Consider the following 24,966-nt stretch of genomic DNA (forward strand, 5'->3'; position numbering starts at 1 on the left):
CCTTTTTAGAGCTTGTTGGTAACGGCGAGGGAGGAGTCTACGGTTTTTAAGAAACGTATATCATTTTTATCCAGAGGTTAAAACTTACGGACCTTTTCTTCATTAAATATGAGGAGCATCGAACAATATATGCCTCCCTCTGTTTTTCCATCCTCTTTTTTTATAACCCCTCCCCTCCAAAGAGCTGAATTTTAAAAAAAAGGCTTTACCGCTTTGTGAAGAAAACAGTATCCTTCTATAGTTTTTACCTTTTTTCCCGCCGAGTTATTTTTTAAACGCGTATAGAAAGGGTTTGTATTTTTTTTTCTCTGTCGCACCCCTCTCAAAGGGCGCGTGGTAGGGTAGCTCCAAATCCTTTTTTGTCCGCCCCCTATACACACCACCACCTTCTTTATATTTTTTGTTCGCTGGTTGTCATTGCGTCCGTAATCTTTCAAGCGGGCGATTAAATTGGTTAGAAAACGTCGGCTACCTTGGGTAAGCCCTACCTGTCAACCCCTTCGGGATTTTTCGCAAGATGGACGATTCGTCTATATCCTAAGCAAACAGCTTCCTTTAGTTTATTTTTTTTATTCGCCTACCCTTCGAGGTATCCGTCCGCGCCGAAGAGACCTTGTTTGTATTTCGGCCCATCAAATCATCCCCTTCCTCCTCCCCCGGGCTTTTATAGAACGCGTTGGAAACACCTCAACGTGGACCGAAAATGTTTAAGGCACCCGGACAGCCATTCTTCTCGCACGTTTTCAACACCTACGAAATTAGTCCGCCGCTTTTTTTCACGCTTTTATCGTTACGCGTGAAAAAATAGTTCCTTTTCATTTTTATATTTTATCCTCTGTATAGTGAAAGTTTTAATACGCTTTTATAAAAAATGGAAGTGTAAACCAACGTGACTCGTTTAAAAGACCTTTTCCATCCTGTGTGGGAGTTGATAATATTTCTAGCGAGAGTTTTGAAGTTTGATAGCGCTTCAAAAGTACAAAATGCGAAGTCCGTAGCTATGATGACAAAGTGTAGAGACACTTTGAAAACGCGGTATTAATACCCCATCTAAGGCGATAAAACGAAACTAAACCCCCTCCTCCCACATAAGTGGGTTATTTTGTAGTTTATGGTATTCGCCTATATTTCCTATACGTAAAAACCAATCTTCTGATGTCTCTTATCTGAAAAGACAATGTTTTCCTATATTGTTCTTTTCTTTCCGGTATAAGCGCGTTGTCGTCGAACGGAACCATTTCGTTCCTTTATTTTTCTGATGTTATTCGGAGATGTTGGGGAAAAGGTATCTCGCTCTTACAACGCCATTCTTTATATCCAGCAGACCCCTTTTAAAAGCAAAAGTTTTCTATTTTATTCGCGGGTAAGAATAGCAACGTATCAACAATGATACTCCCCCGTTCTTTTGTTTTGTTTTTTATTGCTGCCGTGAGACTTTAGAGACACGGCATGAGACGGTCCATGAAGAAACCCGCCTAATTTATTTTGTTTTTTAATTGTAAGTTTTCAGGTTCGCGCTCTTGGGGAGAGACTTATTTCTTCTTACTACCACACCGACTGAAAAATGTAGTAGCTAACTTATTTTATTTTTAAAGATGAGACTGTTTGCTCGGAACACTTATTTTATTTTATGGAGTTTCTTGGGGTCCTTTCTTAGCGGAGCCCAAGTAGCAACTGCCCAGTGAACCTCCAACTTTCCTCTCTTCAAAATACAAATTTCGCAAGGTAGTGAAAGGGTTCGACCAATCACTGCCCTGATAGCTAAATTTTCCATTTACAACGTTTATAGAGGAAACGCTAGCTACGGACAGTCCGGCGAGGATATGAGTCAGGTCAAAGGAATGTGGACGGTTGAAACCCGGCCGAAAAGATAATCCTTTTTCTCCGACTGTCCGTCGCCAGCGTTTTCTCCTTACAATAGAGTAAATTTTAAATTACAACGGTTTTTAATACCAAAAGTCTATCTTGTTTTTAAAGTTTGGTTCACTGTTAAGTTTGATGTATTTTGGAAATTTTACATTTAAATTTACATGTGATGGTATTTTAATTTTACATTTTTAACGTTTAGTTTTAATTTACATGCTCAATTTTTATTTTACATTTATTTTTATTATACATAACATATTAAAAAAAAAGAATTTGAAATGTGAGTTTTCACACTCCCCGCGAAAATACGTAGTATTTTCCGAGAAAATTAAAAAAAAACTTTAAACATTTTCATTATTACAAAATCTATTAATCTCTAACGCGTAGAGGTGTTGCACTGGACGCCTTATTCTGGTATTTTTTCCTAATTTTATTAAGCAAGATCTTATTTCCCCATCTCGTCCCTCATTTACCTCTTCAATAACTCCTAGTTTCCACATATGTTTTGGAATTTTCTCCTCGTGGACGATCATAACATCACCCACACGAATTTTTTGGTTTTGTTTAGCTAATTGTACGTGATGGGCCGTTTTTAATTCTAAAATATACTCTTGCCTCCATCTTTGCCATAATCTTTGCATTAAGGTTTCCCTATACCGTACCCTCCTAGCGAATTCGGTTTGCGTTTTGGGAAGCTTCGCGATATTTAACTTTTGGGGCGGGAGACTGGTTAATCTTCTACCTGTTAAGAAGTGAGCGGGTGATAATGGCTCGGGCTCTTGGTGATCGTTGTAGAGATACGTGATGGGTCTGGAGTTTATTACCGCTTCGGTTTCAAGGAGGACCGTTTCCATTTCTTGATATGATAGTGAAGCCTTTCCTAGAATTTTTCTTAAGATGTTTTTTGTAGTTTTGACCATTCTTTCGTAATATCCGCCTGCCCACGGCGCCTTTTCTACAATGAATTTCCACCTTATTCCTTTATTTCCAAAAAATTGGCTCACTTGTTTGTCGTTGATATTTTCCCACATGGAGTTTAAGTCTTGTTTCGCTCTTTTAAAAGTTTTTGCATTGTCCGAATACACGACTGAGGGGCACCCCCGCCGCGAAATCAGACGTCGAAATGCCATTAGGAATTCGTAGGTCGTCAGCGATGGAACCAGTTCCAAATGACACGCTCTCGTTACGTTGCAGGTAAACAAACAAACGTAGGCCTTTACCTCTTCTTTTCCCATTTTAACTAACAAGGGACCGGCGAAATCCACTCCTACGGCAGTGAACGCGTCGGCTTCCGTAATTCTATCTTTTGGAAGCAGCCCAGTAGGGGCTTCGTGGGGCTTGGCGTTGTGTCTTTTGCAGCGATGACAATACCTCACTATATTTCGAGCCAACTGCCTCCCCGCAGTTATCCAATATCTTTCGCGTGACTGGCTCGCGGTAGCCTGAATTCCGCAATGTTTCATTTCTTCGTGACTTCTCGTCATTAAATGTCTGGCTAATTCCTGATTTCTATTGATTATGATTGGGTGTTTACGCTCGTAACTAAAACACCCTTCATCTAATCTGCCGCCTAGACATAAGACTCCTTCTTCGTTCAATTTTGGCTTTAAAGTAGCTATGCTTGAATCTTTCGGTAGAGCTTTCTCTTCTTGTAGCGCTTTCATTTCTTTTCCGTAATCTTCAAGTTGGATGTCTTTAATTAATCTTGTTTCAGCGTGGTTCATTTCATCCGCGCTGATTTCTCCCTTCTCCATTTTCTTCGTTTTGGCCTTGCCCGCGACACGATAGAGATAGGATATTACCCTTAATGCCTTATTAAAGCTGCTATATCTTTTTAAATCCACGACTCTTTGTATGCCGATAGAGTCCTTTACTTGAACCGTCAAAACAGACTTTCTTTTTTCGCGCTGAACTTCGTCGAGTTCGGCTATTTCATTTTCGCTTATTTTCTCGCGAGGCCATTGTTCCCTTCCTTCGGCCAACCAGGGGGGTCCGTGGAACCATAGGTGATCCTCTTGTATTTGTTTGGCCTTGGCTCCGCGCGAAGGAATATCAGCGGGATTTTGCGAGCCCGGGCAGTGCGACCAGTTTTCGGGGTCTACCAGCTTGTTTATCTCCACGGCGCGATTTTGGACGAAAGGCTTGTTTTCCTTTGGGGGTTTATTAATCCAGTATATCGCTATTTTCGAATCTGACCACATCTTGATCGCCAGATTCTCCCTTTTGAATATTTGTTTTATGTTCGCGACTAACCTAGCGCCTAGGAGGCAACCCATCAGCTCCAACCTTGGCAGCGAAAGCTCCTTGGTTGGACACACCCTCGTTTTTGACGCAACGAAAGCGATTCTAGTTTCATCATGGTCGGTGACGTATCGTAAATATACTACTGCGGAGTATGCCTTTATACTCGCGTCTGTAAAACAGTGTAGCTCCTTTTCAATTACTCCTTCCGACTGACGATTTTGGTAAATGCATCTCGGTATTTTTATTTCTTTGATGTCACCCATCTCTTCGCACCAGGAGCTGAACTCTTTACTAACTTCTTCCGGAAGACTGTCATCCCACGCGAGTATTTTCTTTTGTTTTTTCAAATCTTCTTGACATTTCCAAAGTTTCTGGAACATTATTTTCGCCCTGATGGTATATGGTGTGAGAATTCCTACAGGGTCGAAAATTTGCGCGAGAGTGCTTAAGAGAAATCTTTTCGTTTTTTGATTAGCTTCTACAACGGTTAGTAGTTTTGAAAAATCTACGGATAATTCATCCGTTTCCGGATTCCAGATTAGGCCTAAAACCTTTTGTTTTACAGGTTTGGCTTCTCCATCGAACTTGTCAATCGTGCCTTTTCTCGCGGTCGTTTCCGCCCATAATCTTCTTAAATCCGATGAATTTGTTTGCCATTTGCGTAGGTGCATTTTCGCTTCCCTGATTATTTTAGAGCAATTTTCTGACAGCTCGTACGCTCCTTGAACGTCTTCTTCACCTCCCAGCAGATCGTCTACGTAGAGCTGCTCGTTTAATACTTCGTAGGTTTGTGGGTAGCTTGTTTTGTATTTTTCTAAATGAGTTTTTATTGTGGCCGCTAATAAGCATGGCGATGATTTTACTCCAAACGGTATTCTAGCCATTCTTAAAACTTGATGCGTATTTTCACAAATTTTGCCGTCCTTATCTTCTATTGTCCACAGGAACCGCGTTGAATCTCTGTCTTCTGGCTCCAAAGCCACCTGTAAGAAGGCTTTCTCTATGTCAGCAGTCACCGCTACTCGATGCCCTCGAAATTTTAGGAGCAAGGTCAGCAGGTGCGGATTAAGATTTGGGCCGTTCGACAGGCAATCGTTTAGAGAAGGGCAACCCTTGACATTCGATGAAGCGTCAAAAACTACTCTTAACTTTGTTGTGGAGCTCGATTGCCTGACCACCGCTTGATGCGGGATGTAATAAGTTCCCTGTGGCGCTAATTCGGGACGCTCGACCCTTTCTACTATTCCTTCGGAGAGTTGACCTTCAATCACCGCTTTGTACTCTTCATAGAGTTGCGGTTCCCTTTTGAATCTTCGTACTAGCCCGTCCATTCTTTTCTTCGCTACTGTCAAGTTATCTGGAAGTTTACTTTTATCCGTGATCCACGGGAAGTTAACGCTGTATCTTCCGTTGGCTATCTTTATTTCGCTTTTAAATTTCTTCATAAAATCGTCCGCTGTGGGATCAGTTCGCGCCTCCTCGTGGATGCCCATTCCTTCTAGGCTCCAGAATGACTCCAAGGCCTTTGATATTGTCAAGCTATCTACGCTTACTCGCAATACGCTAACGGCGTACGTACCGACGGCTATCTCTCCGATCCGTGCCGGTCCTTGCACGGCCCAGCCTAGGGTCGTTTCTACGGCGACTAAAGACTTTGAAAGCCGCTCTGTTTTGCCCGTGGCGAATTCCCAATAACTATCGCCTCCTATCAAAATTCCTACGCTCAGATCCTCAGAGTGTCCTGAAACTGATTTGTCGGCTATTTGGAACCCTCTGCCTTCCATTAATCTTTCAATATCTTTGCATCGTGACATGGTTACTGCCTCGCAGACGTAAGGAACTTCGACGGCTGTGATTTCTATCTTTTCGCTCGGGTTTGAAGCGTTTTCTAGGCTTATTTTAACTAATCTTCTGACAGCTTCGATCGGAGTTTGATTCCCAAAGTTTGTTATTTCGACTGGACAGATTCCTACTACCGGCAAATTTAATCTTTGCGATATATCTTCCTTTACGAAGCTAGCTTGGCTTCCCGGATCTAACAGACATCTTATTTCTTCCCCCTTACCGCTGTTGGGGTTTCTGGCTAATGCTCTGGCAGTCTGTAGCAGAACTGTTTGGCCGCAGGTTACTAGATTGTTTCCCACCTTTACTTTTTCGTCTTTCGCGACTTCTTGTTTTTCCTTGTTAATTTCTTTTGATTTGATTTTTGCCTTATTAGCCTCATTTTCTGGACATAATGCGATATTATGCTTCCTAGTACATATTTTACATAAATAATAGGGTGATGGACAGTCCTTTACGTCGTGTCCGAAGCGCGTGCAAATAAAGCACCGGTTCGCGTCATTTACCATGCGCTTCTTATCTTCTAAGCTGAAATTCCTACAATTGAACGTTGGGTGCGACGTTTCTTTGCAAAAGATGCAAAAAATATTTTTAACTCTAGCGTTGGCGGCGAAAACAGACGCGCTGGGATTAAGTCTACTAGGCATATTCGAACCAGACCTTGATCTAACGTCCATCGTGGGGGCCTTATGAAATGGCTTCTGTTTTTCCCGCGAAGGCTCACTTTCTTTAACAGATTTTTGGGGGCCCATAAAATCACACGCTTCTCTGTATTCTAATTCCTTTCGTAGAAACTCAATAAACGAGTCTATATTCAAGTCTCCCGCTAACCCTCTTTGTTTTGTATATTCTAAGCGAATATCTTTCGGGAGGCATTCTTCTAATTTAAGGCAAAGAAACACCCCATTTTTTGCGGTATCATACCCTAACGATTTTAAACTACGAATGTTAGTTTGGCATTCGTCGTGAAATTTTCTTAACGCAACCAAATCCCTGGAGCTAGAAATTGGGCTTAACATATGTAATTGGCGCAAATGATCTTTCGCGATCATATCATCCCTATCGAATCTTAATTTTAACATTCTAACGGCTGCGTCATAATTGGCATCAGAAGGATGCAAACCGGAAATTTCTCGAAGAGCTTCACCTTCTAAATATGATTTTAAGTAAAAAAACAATTGAGTCTTACTTAACCCTTTTTTCGATGCAACCATGGTTTCAAATTGGCTCCAAAAACCCTTAAATTGGGTGCGGTCACCACTAAACTTTGATATCACGAGAGTTGGTAATTTGGATTCACAGTTCACCGCGCTAATTAAGTTCAAAACATCACTGTTCGATGTCCCGGAAGAACTCGTGTTGCTGCGGGCGTCGTCGGGGATGACTCCGGCGTCTCGAAGTTTCCTCTTCGCCTTTGCTCTCGCGACGAGAATTTCTTGGTTATATTTCTCCACCATTTCGCACTCCTTCGACAGTTCGATGTCATCTCCGGTCATCAGGTCGTAGATTTGGGTGTCCAGCTTCAATAACATCGCTTCTTTTAGTTCGATGATGGTAAGTTGATCTTCCACCTCTTCGATATTCAAATCGGCCGGTATGGCATTCAGCAATGATGTCAGGGTATTAACAGCGTAGGTTGTATTCGCCCTGACTGGCGTTCTCAGCGCCTTCAGCTTCTTTATTTCGTTTCCTCGAGTGGCTTCGTCAGCCATGATTCGCTTTGTTTCTCGGTTATTCTTTCGTTTAAATTCTTATTTCGCGACTTGATAATTAACTGTTCTTAATTACCGTTAATAGTCTCCCGGGTTTCGGCACCATGAAGAAACCCGCCTAATTTATTTTGTTTTTTAATTGTAAGTTTTCAGGTTCGCGCTCTTGGGGAGAGACTTATTTCTTCTTACTACCACACCGACTGAAAAATGTAGTAGCTAACTTATTTTATTTTTAAAGATGAGACTGTTTGCTCGGAACACTTATTTTATTTTATGGAGTTTCTTGGGGTCCTTTCTTAGCGGAGCCCAAGTAGCAACTGCCCAGTGAACCTCCAACTTTCCTCTCTTCAAAATACAAATTTCGCAAGGTAGTGAAAGGGTTCGACCAATCACTGCCCTGATAGCTAAATTTTCCATTTACAACGTTTATAGAGGAAACGCTAGCTACGGACAGTCCGGCGAGGATATGAGTCAGGTCAAAGGAATGTGGACGGTTGAAACCCGGCCGAAAAGATAATCCTTTTTCTCCGACTGTCCGTCGCCAGCGTTTTCTCCTTACAATAGAGTAAATTTTAAATTACAACGGTTTTTAATACCAAAAGTCTATCTTGTTTTTAAAGTTTGGTTCACTGTTAAGTTTGATGTATTTTGGAAATTTTACATTTAAATTTACATGTGATGGTATTTTAATTTTACATTTTTAACGTTTAGTTTTAATTTACATGCTCAATTTTTATTTTACATTTATTTTTATTATACATAACATATTAAAAAAAAAGAATTTGAAATGTGAGTTTTCACACGGTCCTTTCAAAATTCGTGATATTTGCATTTAAATTTCAGTTTCATAGCTCTTTTGATTCGTTGTCAGATATGTCTGCCAAAATATATGTACCGCGCCAAGGCTAAGTTTGTATTTGAAGCCGAACGAAAAAAGGGTGACTTTAAATATTCTACTATTGCCCAAGAATTTGTTAAATAATTTACATAATGACAAGAACATTGAGGTTGTATTTCCTTCGCAGTTTTTTTTTCTAAATCGGATATCTTGGATAAAATTTAAATATTGAACGAAATCTTTTTCGAAACGGTTAAAGGTAAGACTTTCTATCGTCTTAAGATATTAGGTAATCTTCTACTTTTAAAAATCGGATTTCCGTATGCTGTATCCGGTTGTACATAAGAGCTTAAACTACTTTAACTACAATATCCGGTATGTATTTCTCGAATGCGAAAATTAAACTGTGTACTCTTATATTCTAGCTAAAAATAAAGCCAAGTTAGAATATATTTTTTCTCCCAATTTCCCATTGTAAGAAAGCTTAAGAATCTAAGCTTTCGTTTTTTTGTAGGAAGCACCGTACAATACGCTTTACAAAAATAAATGATGTTTTTTAAATCTCATTTCTTTATTCAAATTCCGCCATTTTTCTGGCAATAAAAACGTTTTTTTTTTCGCGTTGTCGTTGAAATAAAAAGAGTATCTGGAGCAAATATACTTGGCACCAATTCGTAAAAGGGACAAGCTAAGCCCCGTTTTCTTTAGATCAGTTTTTGCGTTATTTCTTCCATAGAAATAGAAAGTACCCTCGAAGATTTTATTCTTGTTCCGAGATCGTTTTTTTATCGAAAACTACACGACGAAAGATCTCGATATAGTTCTTAAACTTTACCCATTTCGTAGTTACTTCGGCGTTATCGTTCGAACGTAGCTTCGATTATAGTTACGTAAGACGGTCGCCACCTGTATCAGCCATTCGAGGGGGTTTTATAGCGGTTCAAATTGCTTCCTGAACATCAAATATGGCCGTATCGACGACGGATCTTTACTATAGGCTTTTGTTGAACGATGTTTTTTCTCTCTCTCTCTCGGTTAAGAATTGGCGGTATTTTTTAATATTCTCTATTGAAGAAAGTGCTCTTCGGGTCGCTGAAGCTCGCTTGGCCTCGCTCGGCGCCAGCTGCGATACGTACGTATCTCGTACAAGCCCCTATAAACTCTTACGGCCACATGCTAGTCTTTATACAAGCAGCCTAGAGTCGCTGGATTCCGCCTTGAGGGGTTTTTCTACCCCAGAAAACATTTCAATGGAGTAGTTCTATCTGTAAAGGGCAGCGTTGTGTACCGCCAATCCCTCGTACTTCGGGCCACCTTCGGAATACGAGTGAGCCGCCTTCTCTCCCAGCGCGCGGTAACATTCTTCGAAGATAATGTCCTCGTGTATATAACGCGTGTGTGTGTGAAAAAGGGGCTGTATACTGGGGAAATCTGAACAGCAGCTGCGGAACGAACGATTTTTTCTCCCTTCTTCTTGGCGTTTCTTTTCTCGAGCGGGGCTTCTTCAGGTAGGGATGAAGAGCGGCCATCCCTTCCCTTTGGATAGATTTTAAAAAGATTTCTTCGGCCGAGGTTTACTGCGAAAGGGGAGATAGAAAGAGAAGCGGATTTCAGGGGTGAGATACATTATGCGAATGGGAAAACGCGGATAGAGAACGGAGGAGGGTGTAGAAAAAAGGTTTCATTGGAGTGGAACGTGTTCCGTCGTAACGCTCGGACGCCGATTCGAGGACTCGTGTGCTAGCTATTATTACGCGCTCTAAAAAGGAAGGCAAATCAGAGCCATTCTAGCCACCCACCCCCGATAACTCCTACAAATTGTTTTCCATCGAGATTTTTCCGATTCCATTAACCAAATTGTCCCGAAGTAACTCGCTTTTAATTAGGTTTTTTTGGCTCGCTTTCCGTGTTTGCTCGTACCTCGTTTGCCGCCACCGCAGTCGGTCTATTTATTACCGGGAAGGCTCAACTCGGAGGTGCTCCGGGAAGAGTGGAAAGTCATTGATGTCTTCTCCCTTTCCGCCAACGACGCTAAATATACAGCCTTAATGCGAAGAGTTAATGGCCAATTTTTCAGTGTACGTCTCTTTTTATCTCTCGTCTCGCTTCTTCTCGGCTTCCGATAGTCAAACGGAAGATAAACTACTTTTTATTCTCTTCGCCGCGTTCTTTACAACGTTGCTTTTCGTCGTCGGGCCCTTGTAAATCACGCGCTCGCATCTGGAATTTCGGGGACAGATCGACGGTTCGTCTTGTTCGAATCCCCACCCCTTTTATTTGATTTCCAGGGATTTTCCGAGTTCGTTCCGACCGTGGAAGTTTCTAAATTATCTTCAGCCACGCGTTCGATTTGTTCTAGTTTTCTTTACTTTTCTGTTTTTGGCTGCGGGTCGCGCTGTCTTTTTCTCTCCGGGTTGTTTCGGGGTTTCGAGTCTGGGACGAGAGCCGTTTGTCTTTTCCCTATCACGGCGCGCCAACCAAACGTAATCGCGAAATGGCGAGCCCATTCTCGACAGCGCCACTCGGTGTCTTTCTCCGGCGGTGGCCAGAAGAGGTTCCGCTTCACGGGCGATCCCTTCTGGCCACGCATCCTGTTGTTTAAAAAAATACCCATTTTCTTTTATTTTCGTCGCGGCTTCGCCCAAACGCGGCTTGGTAGAAGGCTCGTTTTCTTTCATTATTTTTCGCAACAGTTTTTTTTCCCTTTTCTTTCTTTACCGGCGTGTCCTCCTTTTTTGACGTTCTCGACTTGGACCAGTGCTAAAACGCGTAGACTTCACTTTCTTTCCGGTTTTTTCTTTAAAGTCCGGTTACCGTTGTGGAGGGCGCGCTATTGCGGATGGATCCACGGCGCGATTACCACGGCCACCCGCGCTCTTTTCGACCAACGGTTTTTTTCCCCTTCTAAATCCTCGAAGCCTTCTTTAATAACTACGAACTCGAAGGCGAAAGAGACACGATTCCGCGGAAGGAGAAGCGGATCGTTTCCTTTTAGGCCCGCGCGCCGCTCGCTCTGGGTGGGTTCTATTCCCTTCCCTGATGAGTATGAGCTCGAAGACGTTCGCCGCTGGCTTCGGAGGTTTTCAAGGTGGTCATCAGCGCGGGAAGGCTTCGGAATGACGATGGTCGCATTCCTCGGAGAGTGGCCTTCCTCCTCTTTAATGACTCGCCCCTCCATCCCTCTCCTCGTACTCATTTGCGCTCCGCGATGGAACAATCACTCGCTAGCTTGTCACCGCATTTGCCTCCTTCGCTTCTCAGCGTTTGGCCCTGGCTTCTCGTTGGCTTTATGAGCCACCAGAAGAGAGATCCGACCCCCTGGTCCCAATCCCCGCTGCCGAAATCGCTTCCATCCGAATCTCTCCGCCGCGCCTGCCTTTTCTTCATTATTTCCCTTTCGTCTTTTGTAGTAAGGGGCAAAACTGGCGAGATTTCTTCTCGCGTTTTACAGCGACAGGGTTTTTTCCTGTCGCTCGTTCTTCCTTTAGGTTCCTTCCTCATCTTCTCGTCCCCGTCTAACGCGAAAACTTCCAATTACTCGCTGGGCCCCGGACTTGTTGAGTCAAGTTGAAGACACGTCCGTTTTACGAAATGTTTTTCCCGCGTCGGTTCGGGCCACGCGTTATTTGACTGTTTAACCAAGACCGAATCGGAGGGTACACGCCGCGCCTCGTTTTGTACCGATTGAATTCTCCGTTGACGCGGTCACGCTACTTGTCACAAAATAGCAATTACACGGAATTTTTCTTCCTTTTCGCTTCCACGTGACAGCTTAATGTTTGAGAAAAAGCTTAAAATAGCGTTACAACAATGTAAACTTGTCATTTTTACGACTTTGGATGCGCTGATGCCATTTCCGAGATTTTTCTACTTCGAGGAAAAATTCGAATCGGTTGTTTCTTTTAGGGAAGTCAGATAAAAGTCGGGGAATTTTAAGAATTTTGAGAAATGTCGGGGAAATTTAAGGATTTGGAGAAATGTCGGGGAAATTTAAGAATTTGGAGAAATGTCGGAAATTGAAGAATTTGGAGAAATGTCGGAAATTTAAGAATAAATGTCGGGGAATTTTACGAATTTGGAGAAAAGTCGGGGAAATGTAAGAATCGGAAGAATTACTTACAAATATTTTGGCCAAGAAAACGTTTTTATTTTAGTTTCATAGTGTTTTTTTTTTTCAGAAAATGTACAAATAATTCGAACTAATTTAGAGTAAATCGTAGCAAAACCACTTGGTTTAGTAAACCAGTGTGGATTAATCCACAAAACCCTGGGAAACACAGGAAATATGAAACTGAAATTTTTGTGGCAACCCTGTTATAAATCCTTTCATATTTTGCTACCTAGTAGGATTAAACGTATAGAAATCTGAATATATTACTCTTTTGACGGTGGTTTTAGCGAAAGTAATTGTTTTTAACCATTCGTAAAATAAGTTTTAAAACCTTTTCTCGAGTATTAAAGTAAATCTAAAGCGCGGAAAATTAAATCTGAATAAATGGAAAATTGTCAAGTTTTAAAAGCTTTATATAAATGGGAGGAAAGGGTTCCCTCGAAAGATTTAAATCTTGAGGATTTAGAGAAATCTTAAATCGAGTTTATTTATACCAAAATCGTGGAAATCTCCCTTAAATCAACCGCCTTTAAGAAGCCTACCGTAAAAGTGTATACTTTCGTATATACATAATATATTTGTTATTCAAATCAAACCGCCCCAAATTTATTTCAGGCATCTCAATTAAACTCTTAAGAACCAATTTTCATAAAGATTGAATTAAATTTTCTACGTAAAGCATTAGCCAGTTAATTTAGCCAGAAAAGAGGAAGTTTCTCTAATTTGAAAGATTCTGCTCCGAAATTAATTTATTTTTGGCAAACGAAATAAATGTACGAATTTTTTTTTAAAGTCCGTTCATTTAATTGCTATCCAAACACGCGCGTATTTAAATGTCGTAATAATATTGAAATCGAGCGCGTTTCCCACCAGATTAAAGGGTAAACGAACGGACTACACTATAATCTACGAATCATAGCCGCTTTAGTGTCCACGTGGTTAATTATGTTATCGCGAAGGCCGAATTGCGCGGGGGGGGGGGGATAAAACAAGGCTTCATCCGAGAGCCCGATTAGTCTAATTCGTAATGACTTAAGTTGGCAATTCCCCGATTTAGCCCGAAAAAGCAATTAAAACCGCGCGGTACCAGTCTGGTTTGTGGGTGAAGAAAATCTCGTGAAATGATAATTGTAAGTGGCTTTGCGCGTTTGAATATCCACTTTTTCCTCCCCGTCCTTTCTCTTCAAGCGGCTGGCCTGGTAAACGGATAGTTTGGACGTTTCCCGCGCTAATGACGCGATTAAGTTTACCCAAGCGTAAGGGAAAATGGACTTTGTTCATTAAAAATGCTTTGTTTTCTACGTGAGTGCAATCGGTAATGGTTTTCAGACGTCTACTCTCCCCGCCTGGCTCCGACGCTCTCCACTTTCACCGACTCAAAATATCGTCGTCTCTGTCTTTGCTAGCTCGCAATCCGATACTCTTTTAATCTAGTGGTTTTCCGTTCCTCTCCCGTCCCAGTATTTTTTTTCTTCGAATGAAATAAGAGACCTTAAAAAATATAAACATAATCCGAACCATTTTCTCGTTGTTACGCTTAGGCTATGCTCAAAAAATGCTTAGGCCTAATCGTTGTAGTTTCCAATTTCGTTTACGCTTTATTTCCGTCTAGCTTTGGTTACTGATGTCAAGAAAGTCATTTCCCCGCTCTTTCTAATAGTGGCTGTTTTCTTAGACCTATTTAGATATATTTTAGACGATGCTTGTTCTCTATTTCGCAATGTTTACGGTACGATATTGAGCTAGCAAAACATACAATTACGCTTTGATCTAATCAGGGCCGGACTTAGAGATCCTGGGCCCATAGGCAGATAAGAAGTCTGGGCCCCCTTTTCACGCGCTGCATTTACTCTTATCCCTGGAACTAGGCTGTGACTGAATTTCCCTGATTTAAGGCTGCGTCCGTAAACTGCCAGGTATAAATTTTGGTAATTTTAAAACAAAATCTTCTACCTAGGAATTTTTCCAATATAAATTACGATTGATATTATAGATTTAGGTTTTCGAATACAGTAATTACGGTCACTGGAGGGCCCCTTCCAAGGATGGGCCCCTAGGCGACGGCCTAGGTGGGCCTAGGCGGAAATTTTTGTTAATTCTAAATTCAAAGGAGTCTTCTTACGGCCATTTTTACAAAGTAATATATAACATATCAACATTAAACTGTCATAGCTGGTTTGATGCTCTAGTGTTTGGAGTGGAATAATGGATGAAGATATATTTTGGTCTACCAAGACGGAATGTTTAGTCCTTCAATTTTAAATGACACGCGGAATCATTGAGGCAAAACGTACGACAACATTGAGAAGGTTTGTACTCTATTTATGAAATTCAGTTCCCAAAGCCGTATGATAATTCGCCTTCGATTTTTTTCTTAAACTCTCACTCTCCGTTATATAGATAAAAATGATGGATTTAGATAAATAATAAAAATACCCCGAGCACCGTTTGAAAACTTTGGTAAAAATGTTTGTACAATCGTTTAGTCCCCGAAATTCTCAGCGGGGAATCCTACCAAACAGAATTTTTATACATTTTTCCCGTCGCTGGATTCGCGTCGCGACTTACCCCGGAATAGAAGAAATTCTGTTGACAAAAAGATTATATTCTTTTCCGAAATAAAACTATTTGCCAATCTATTTTCCCCTTCTTCTCCGACGGGTTCTCTGGTGGCGATTGCCCCTAGTTTGGGGGGAACCTGTTTTTCGGCGTGTTTACTCGAGAGTCGGGGGATCCTCGCCTTCGCGGGGCCATTTCTCGACAAAAGGAAAAAGATTTTGAAGAGTGTATATATCTCAGCTCGGATACGAAAGAAAAACTTCTCCATCCGCAGAAGTAATATTTTCTCGAAAAATGTATTTCTTTAGAATCTGGAGTAAAAAGAACGGGGGGTAGTATGGAGGGTGCTTCTAGCCGAAGCCATATTTACTGTGGGGACTTTTGCTGGTACAACAGGTTTCGGATGTTTAACTTGCTAGTTTTTATTTTCGAAGACTTTGAAGAGAAAGCTGTATGGTTTCCCAAACGCTTATATATATTTTTAACGTAAGTGCTATACCATTAAGCGTATATCAGGGTTGCAACGGTACCTGGAAAATCTGTAATTCCTGGAAAAGCCAGGGAATTTGAATATGGGTATAAAAATCAGAAAAAAGTCGGATTTTTAAAAATTAGTCTAGAAATCAGAAAAAGGCGGGGGATTTAAAAAATTAGTCTAGAAATCAGAAAAATTCGGGGAATTTTAAAAATTGTCTAGAAATCAGAAAAAGTCGGAATTTTAAAAATTAGTCTAGAAATCAGAAAAAGTCGGAATTTTAAAAATTAGTCTAGAAATCAGAAAAAGTCGGAATTTTAAAAATTAGTCTAGAAATCGGAAAAAGTCGGAATTTTAAAAATTAGTCTAGAAATCGGAAAAAGTCGGGGAATTTTAAAAATTAGTCTAGAAATCGGAAAAAGTCGGAATTTTAAAAATTAGTCTAGAAATCGGAAAAAGTCGGGGAAGTTTAAAAATTAGTCTAAAAATCAGGGAAATGTCAGGGAATTTAATTTCGATTGCAAATAGGAAACTTACTAAAATATAGGTTAAAAAAATAGAATCTGGGCACAAAATAAGTCAGGAAAAATCTCCGGAGATCGTCAGGGAAAAGCTGGAAAAGTCGGGAAATTAGTTAGTGAAAAAAATAGGGGCTATCCTGTATATATTATAATATTTTACGTGGACTAAAAGTGTGTTTTTTTTGCTTCGGCGCTGAATGAGACGTGAACGGTCCAACTGGCTGGCGAAAATGACCAGCGCCCATTTCGTGATATTGGCAACTTCTTTGGTGATTCGTAAATTACCTTCCATAAACACACTCAAATTGATAGGTACCGTAATTAGACCCGGGATATTGGATATTTCTATGACAACCGTCTATACTCCGTCTGATGACAATTGGCTAGCCCCGTTTTTGCTAGTTTTCCTTAATTAGAAGTCGAACTGAGTAGTCAGTAGATACGGAAATCTGACGCTCGGTTTCGATGGCAGCTTGGTTACTGACAACTCGGATTGTCAGTCAGTTATCTCTGAATCGTTTTGTTTTCTTGGTTGCCTTAGCAGCCGTCCTTATGGTATGGCGGGCTCGTTTCTATGGCTACCACACCCTCGAGGAGGGGAGGAAATACTTGGCGTACCTAACGCTATAGTCGAATGTCTGGGGTGAGGTGAAGTTTGCTCGCGCCGCTCTTATAGGGTAAGTTAGGTATCCGCGACTTGGTTCCGCGCAGCTGGTGTGCCCGCTTCTTCTGATCAAGCAATTTCCGCGCGCGAGCACGGAGGGCCACCTATACGCTTCATCCCGCTCCACTCTCTCCTCCTCTCGTCTATAGAGTCCTCGCTACTTTTTCAACAGGTGTCGGAGCTGGGCTCGCTACTCTCAGCTGCCGCGGACATCTGCCACTGCTGCGCCAAAGGTAGGAGATCGAGAATTCATCTTTTATAGCGTAGGCCGCGCGGTCCAAATTCGAAATTCTATTATTCACCTTCCAGTCAATATTCAATGACCAAAGAGCCCTTTTTGCGCCTTTCCCACTCTCATTGCTCCGAAGGAATTCCCTTCCCCCCTTCCCCCCGCTTGGTCTCGCGTCGATGGCTCCCAACCCTCGAATCCTTTGCTCGTAGTTTTAACTTCGTCCGCGTAAAAGTTTGTAGCTCCGCTATTTTATACCAGTTGACCCCGTATTTTTTAAAGGTAAAAGTTTGGATAATTTTCGGTTTTCAGTGTGAAAAATGGAATATGATTAATTAGGTGGAAAGCTTTTGTTTTACGATAGAATGGGTACGAGTACACTACTGACACAGAAACGTCTTCAATGGCGCATTGATCCAAAAATAGACGAAGTAAAACGACCCGCGACGGTACGAGCTCAAAAATTATCGTCACGCGGAAGCGGATGTACACTTTACAAAAAAAATAATAACCCAACGAGCGTTTTTATTTCGTAACACAAAGAATCCGTTTATATATATTTTTTTGGTGTATGGTTAAATGCTTCATTTTTGAAAACGTTTTTAACAAAGTAATGCCCCTTATTTCCACCCACTCGCGGCGCCTTTTTACAATTTTCGGATAGCGCTATTGGGGAAATATTTCGAGAAGAAAAGCGAAGAAAAAGGATTTTTCTTCGGACCTAGGCGAGTAAAAAGAGAGCAGTGTGTCCGCTCTCTTTGATTCGATCTGGTATATTTCGGTACATCGGCAGCCGTGTCTATTCGCGCGGGTGGCTCTGCCCGAAGAGGGAAGCTGGTCAACCATCGAGTCTTTGTGTCTCGGAAAGGTTTAAGGATCACGGTGATCTGAAGGATGAGAATGGCGCTGTAAAGAGAAGCCTCGCCACCGACCTCTTAACCTTTTTCTGGCCGGTCATCTCGAGGACCCTTACCTAGAACGGGCTCCCATTTCTAGCGTTCTACTTCCTGGCGTCTTTCCAGACTTAGACTTCGCTGTCCGATAAGGTTTGGAGCTCGGCTTAATCGATGGATGCTCGAGCAACGAATCTTCGCTGGCGGCCCCTCTCGCGCGTCGATTTTCCCGGCCTGATTTATTGGATATTTCTCTCCCCCCCCCCCCCCCCGTTATCCTTTCGCGGAGAAGCGAAAAATAAAATAGAAATAGAAGTAAATCCTCTCGACCGAGTTTCGATAAACGTTGTTTAACAAAGTGGCGTCACCCTGGTCCTCGAAGGATTCTCTTGGCCGCACCTTCTCGTTGTCGCGCTTTCCGGACCGAAATTTTTACCCAATTACGTTTGAACCCCGATGTAACAACGTCGACCCGTATCTTTTCTCTCTGATATAGTTATCTTTCTCTCTAAAAGCATTTTATTAATAGAAGCGGAGATTCGCTATTACGGCGTACCTTTTAGTCGCGCGTGGGAAGAAGGTACCCTTCCCTCCCTTCTATCGAAAATTTGATTTTATCTTTTGGGACCCAAGGCGGTCTTTCCTAACCACCGCCTTCGAAACCACCCCTTCAACCTTCGGCAACCGTCAGCTCTTGGTAAACGCGAACGTTCCTCGCTAATGGATTAAGCTTATTATTTCGACGGAAAATATTTTTCAATTTGTTCGGTGACATTTTTTGATGGTGAAAGGGTTCCTAGCCTTTTCTCGCGGCAGTTGTTGTTCTCTTCCATCCGACAATTCATTTTCAGTCTTGGGTACTAAGCGTTTCTTGGCTAATTTAAGACTCCAGCTTGCGAAGGCATTTTACAAATCCTGATAATTATATCGGGATTTGGAGATTCAGTTTTTTGCGACCAATTTTTATCGAAAATTTGCCGACCAATTTTTTACTCGCTTGGTTTTTCTCCATTGGTGGTCAATCCAAAATTATAGAATTCATCGGATATGGAATTGAGGTTGGTTCGTTTAATTGTTGAGACTCCCCTAGGTGGTCGAGTCTTTCCAGATCAGGCCGAGGGTTAGTTTTAGTATCTGTAAAGTCAGGCAAAATATTGATTTGAAAACTTTTTAAATTGCATGCAAATTAGGTTCATTAGTGATGTAAGCTGATTGGGAAAAAAAATCGAATGGAAGGTAAAAATTCCATCCGGTCCAGGTGGTTTTAAAATTAGTGTGTACTCCAGATGCTAGTCTGCTTCGTGTGAGCCCCAGAGAAGCACCTGTGGACCGTTGTAGTGTAATGTTCTTAAGTGTCACTCCTGATTATCCTATTCTTTAGCTATGATTAATTGATCATAAACAGGGTAACCATTACCAAAACACCGCCCATCTCTATAGGTTCGATCCCAGCTTGTGGCACTGGGTGAAAACTCGGAACCATTCCTTCTGCGTTGAGTTGGCAAGTTCTCTCCCCACTGGTTAAAGGGGTTTTCCCCCGAGGTATTCGGTTTCCACTTCCCATAAAAACTTGTAGAGATTAACAGTATGAAGGGCTTGCCACCACCCTCCTACGCATTGAAACCCGGCCACCTGTTTTAAGGTATTAAAAGTCGCTGGATGACTTGGGCCTAGGGTGGTGCCTTGAGTATTAGCCTAGCTGATTTTTATAATTATTATTATTATTATTAAATTGAAAAAAATTACAATAATAACAAATTTATGAAGTATAACAAAAATACCTGTATAATTTTAAGATTTTTCAATAATTTTATTTACCATATTCATCTAATATTCAACTACGTCATTTTTCTTAAACCTTCTAAATTTATTTCCTTTTCTTATTTGGAAAAACTTTGGTTTTGGTAATTTTTGCATGCTTATCCATTATTCAAAATGAGATTTATTGATAATAGTCCTCAATCTATAAACATTTTTTTAACTCAAGTTGGAATGCCGAGGTTTTTGATAAAAAGTAATCATAATTTGTAACTCTTCCTTTATTTTGAGAAATAAATCAAATCATGTTGTTTTTGGGAAAAACGTTTATTTGTAAACAGTGCGAAGAGTAATTCAATTAAATCTATGAAGATGAAAACTGATAAGCCAATACATAATTTGGGAAAGAGTAATAGCACAAAATATAATTTTTTTTTAAAGTTGTCTAAAAAATAGTTGTTGAGCTTAAAAACTGTACACTAGTGATTACGTCAACGTCTATTTGATATACAGGGTTCCACACATCAGGGAAAAGTCAGGGATTTTAAAAATGAGCCCAAAAAGTCAGGGAATTTAAAAATGAGCCCAAAAAGTCAGGGAATTTAAAAATGAGCCCAAAAAGTCAGGGAATTTAAAAATGAGCCCAAAAAGTCAGGGAATTTAAAAATGAGCCCAAAAAGTCAGGGAATTTAAAAATGAGCCCAAAAAGTCAGAGAATTTTAAGAATTTGTTAAAATTCAGGGAAAGGTCAGAGAATTATATTTTATTTTTACACTTTTTGAAGGTAATCTATGACAAATTCTATGATTTTCATTTATTTCTTTGAAAGTTTGGCTAATTTTTTCAACATTCCAATAACCTTTTTACTGAAATATAAGCTCATTTAGTAACTCCTGTAAAATAAAACATACAAATGTTGGCCCTAAAAAGTCAGGGAATTTGAATCGGAAAATTTTGTGGCAATACTGATATAGGTATAGAAGGTTTAAAGGTGCAATAAATTTAACCCGTCTCTCTTGAGAAATTTAAGTGGAGAAACGAGTAAATATTTAAATAACATAAAATCAATTGATAGAAGTCTAAAATAGACCAAGTTCTTTCCAACTTTTTAAAATTTGATTTGCTTCGCTCGTGTCATTTTGCTCTTCTTCCGCGCCTGGCTCTGGCACCTCCACGCTCTCGACAAGTTAAAATTTATACAAGACGGCACAAGCGTGTACAAATTGGTAAACCCTTTTAGGACGAATACAACAAATTGCCTACGCAATCAGTCAATGTGCGCCGCAGACTTGAATAGTCCATTACATCTTTCAACGCGACTCAGTCTTCCTTGAGGCGACGACTGCGCCTCTCTGGAGCTGGACCTTCTGGATGAGGAACGGTTCGCGTTAGCCGAGGCTCAAGGGGCTATCCACTATTCTTAATCTATTTCGTTATCTCGTCTACTCCGACAAAATAAAGGCATTCCAAGATGTGTACTCGCTCTGTTTCCCCGGACTGCTGTTAGTAGTTGATTCGCGCTTTTGGCCGACTGATAAATATTAAACGGGCGTCCCGTAGAGTTAACGTTGTCGCTGACGCTGTCCTTCTTATAAACTTTGAAGTAAACATGACCCGACTATAGTACTTCCCCCTAAAAGGGGTTAACACATAGCGGGACCTATATTTTCCTTTTCAAGTAAAGTCGATTTCGAAAAGGTTTTCTAATGGACCGCGCCGGACTTAAATTTCAACTTTCTCTCCAATGTCTTCCCCTTTTTTATTCGAAATAAAAAAGTTTTTTTGTTTCCAGCTCTTACGCGGCAGACTTCCTTCGAAATACATTCGATTCATCCGATAGTCGATAGCTCCTATCCGTTTCGCAAACTTCACCTTCACCCTAACCTCGTATCGAGTGTCGTCTCAGCCGCGATCCAACTACGCCATTCCTTTCCCGTACCTTTTCCTAACTCGAAAGTCGATGGAAAACAGACTGTCGCTGCTTCCTGCCTTTACGGAGTAACGTCGAGGGAGCCAACGTTTTTTGGGTGTCTCCAGTAAGGGTCTTCTGCTCGGCGAGTGAAGCTTACGATCTGATATTCAGTGGGCCACCCATTTTAAAGCGTCACCTTTTGGCCACCTCGGATCCTCCGAAAAAGATAATATCGACCTTCTACTTTCGAAGGAAAAGTTCTGGAACTTTTTCCGTTCTTGGGTCCTTTAGCCCTTTTTTCCCCCCGTCCATCTTGATGCGGGCAATGGTCTATCCTATAGCGGCATTCCATCCGACGAAATTAATAGACCCGGGGTATAGATAAAAGGAAAGACAACATCGAACGCCGGGATGAGGGTATATATACGTAGGGAATAACCTTCCGGTTTTATATATCGTTCTTTTCAAGTATCTTCCCGAGCTAAATCGACCCAAAATCTTTAGCGTTCTTAAAGTCATCGAATGTCGAGAGAGAGGAAAGATCCACTTTATATATTTCGTCTTCCTGCCAAGTACTTCCACTCTTTTAGCTTTTATGATTTCGATTTTCCTTCTTCAAATATGGGGGGATGATATTATTGTATTATTCGCTCGTGATCTAATTCGTTTGTTCGGAGAAATGGGCTCCCTCTATATGATTATACTTGTTCGATGTTATCAGGGAAAAAGATACGATAGTCCCTTTTACGAAATTGGCAAAGATTTCGTTCCTGACGATTTATTTCTCCCAATTTGAAAAAAAGTATAAATGGGGGAATATTATACGAAGGTAGAAATATTTTGGTTTCTATCGAACGCATTTTTAGGGACTGTATCCGCCATGGCGAATTAATAACGGCTCTCGTTTATACGGAATGGAATCGTCGCGGGAGTTGGGTGATCGAAAAGGCGGAATACTTAATAACATTGGGAAATTCGTTTTTTTGGAAAAGAGAGAAGATAAACAAAATATGATGGTGCCCTTATAACTCGGCAAACGTAGTTAAAATGAAAGGAGCCTCTGTATTGACTCGCGGAGACGGAAAACCGTGGCGACTAACGTTTGACGAGGTTTTAACGTTTGTTTGGGATACGTTAGAGGGAGAACTGTAAAGTAAAAATCGCCAACTCAATACGACGACGAGTTCGCGTGTTTGTTGGCTAAAATATAATGACAACAACTCGGTTTGTTGGGGATACTTTTGTAATTAACGTGGAGGAATAATAAAATATTCATTGAGATAAAAATAAAAACGAAAAGGTCATTCGTAAGCCTCGGAAACAGTCGTTTTCTAGCGATCGGAATGAGAATTGCGTAGACATTGTTAGAACGAGCGGGTCGATATTGGCCTCTTCGCGATTGAGATACGTTCCTTCCTTTTATTGGTGGCGCACACACCTCACCTATTTATTCGCCGTTTGAAATGTTCTCTTTTTCGTTAAGAATCCTCTATCGATTAACTCGGAACGCCAAAGGCTCGGGCTGAGGCGGCTTCGAGAGAGAGGATATTGGTAAACCAACGCAACCCGGGGAAGTGAATCTAGCGGAGGCGGAGGTGGTGGAGAAGAGTGTGAGTGAAATGCCTGTCCCTTCTCTTTCTCTTGGACGGGAGATTTAGTGTCGGACGAGGGAATTAGCTAACTAGACATTTCCGATTGGGAAATTTGCTAAGTAGGCGCGCTCCGATTTACCGCGACTTTAGGAATCTCCTTCGATTCCTCTTTACCATCGTTGCCAAGCTCAGCTGGCTCTTAAGTCGAAGCCGGAATGACCCCGATTTAACCTTTACGTTTAACATCAAATAACTCTGGTTTCCCCTATCGAAAGATTTTGGTAACGGTTTCGAAGAAGAGTAGGGAGTAGAAAGTGTAGAGCGGTGGCGCGGGTGGTGGGCTCCCGAATTTGCCATCTCGGGATATTCGAGAAGATTAAGGGGAAAGCGAGAAATCGGCGAGGAAAGGCGTGTCATACGGAATTATCCGAGTAGAGTATAAGTGGATATATTTTTGCGCGGCCAAGTGTCATCCGCGTAGATTGGAGGCTCGGAACAATCAAACCCCCCTTTTTCGTGTTTCGGTCGGATCGACTGTTGGCGCGAAAATCCTTTTGGAACATTGCCGAGAATTATGTCTCGGGTATCGAGAAGTGTCAAAAGTCTCGGCGTGTTTTCCGCGGCGACGATACTTAGAAGCAACGAGCGTGTTAGGAATGCGAGTTCTAATGGCGTCGTGGCTTCTGGTGACACGCGTTCCGACTTCCAGCCGTTATCTACCAGCGACTACTCTCTCTTTTTTGCCTCTTCTTCTTTACCAGACGAACTTGCATTTTTTTTATCTCGCCCTAAGATACGTATATATAAGTTTTAGCCTTAGCCCGAAAGCGGCTCGCTTCGGCAATTTTTTACGAGGGTGCGAGATTTCAGCATCCATTCGGGTAAGTTATCGGCTTAACAGGGGCCGCCGGACGTTTGTATGGAAAGTAAGGAACACGCGCGGGTGACGCCAGAGATGAGGATTTATACGCTCGTCTCGTATTGCTAGCGCCTAACCCAGTTTGGCAGGCTTCAACCGCGGAACGCCGGCGCTGTCCGTCGGCTGTCGACATTGACGCGTTAGGGAGTTGCGCGTCGGAATGTACGACTAGAAGCGTACGGTCGGATTGTGTCACGCGAAGTATCCATTTCAGCCTGTTTTCATCCCACGCCTTGATCCTGTATCGCGTAAAAATCTCCCTTCCTATCGCTCGCAATATTGCTTTCCATTCTCTTCGCACGCGTGTAGAGCACTATCAAAATGTAACCACCGTGTCCCCTCGGAAGGTCGTCGAATAAAAAGAAAAATCCGTCAACTTTCAGTGTCCTTCATTTCTCGCGTATTCCCGGTATGCCCCTAAAAATTCGCTTTCATCTAATGCGTTTTTTCTCTTCGCGTTTGTCGATCATGCAGCGCCAACGACCCCTGGTCTTGACTTCGAGAGTTTGCCGAGGGAAATATAACCACCCTGTTGGATGGCTCGTTGGCCATCCTTTTCAAATATTAAATATTTTCGCTGACCCTTTTCGGTGTGTGTTTCTACTTGTTAACTCTTTAAAGGGCAGCCGTTAAAATTTAATAATTGCTATTATTTATAAGGCGGTGGTCGCCGGGTGCGCTTGGTTAATTATCTCCCTGGTCGTTTACGTCCCCGCCCTTAAAGAACGAGCCGAGACGACCCTGAGCCGAAGATAGATGGAGATGATTATCAAGGATGCTTCTCTCTTTCTACAATCTGGATATATTTGATTCGGCCCCTAACCATTACCT

General features: G+C 41.6%; 1 protein-coding gene across 1 annotated transcript; it reads right to left on the minus strand.

Annotated features, from left to right (window-relative positions):
* Positions 1 to 2,207: 2,207 nt before the first annotated feature.
* LOC149932810 (uncharacterized) lies at positions 2,208 to 7,664 on the minus strand. The gene has a single exon (XM_090157186.1). The coding sequence runs from the start codon at positions 7,662 to 7,664 to the stop codon at positions 2,208 to 2,210; it is 5,457 nt and encodes a 1,818-aa protein (XP_090013312.1).
* Between the last annotated feature and the right edge of the window lie 17,302 nt (positions 7,665 to 24,966).

The sequence above is a fragment of the Leiobunum rupestre genome, chromosome 8, assembly GCF_980474605.1.
Source record: "Leiobunum rupestre chromosome 8, qqLeiRupe1.1.hap1, whole genome shotgun sequence".
Taxonomy (NCBI): Eukaryota; Metazoa; Arthropoda; class Arachnida; order Opiliones; family Sclerosomatidae; genus Leiobunum; species Leiobunum rupestre.

Bases quoted from the DNA above. Each gene is read 5' to 3' on its own strand.
- LOC149932810 (XM_090157186.1), bottom strand. From the start codon at position 7,664: ATGGCTGACGAAGCCACTCGAGGAAACGAAATAAAGAAGCTGAAGGCG.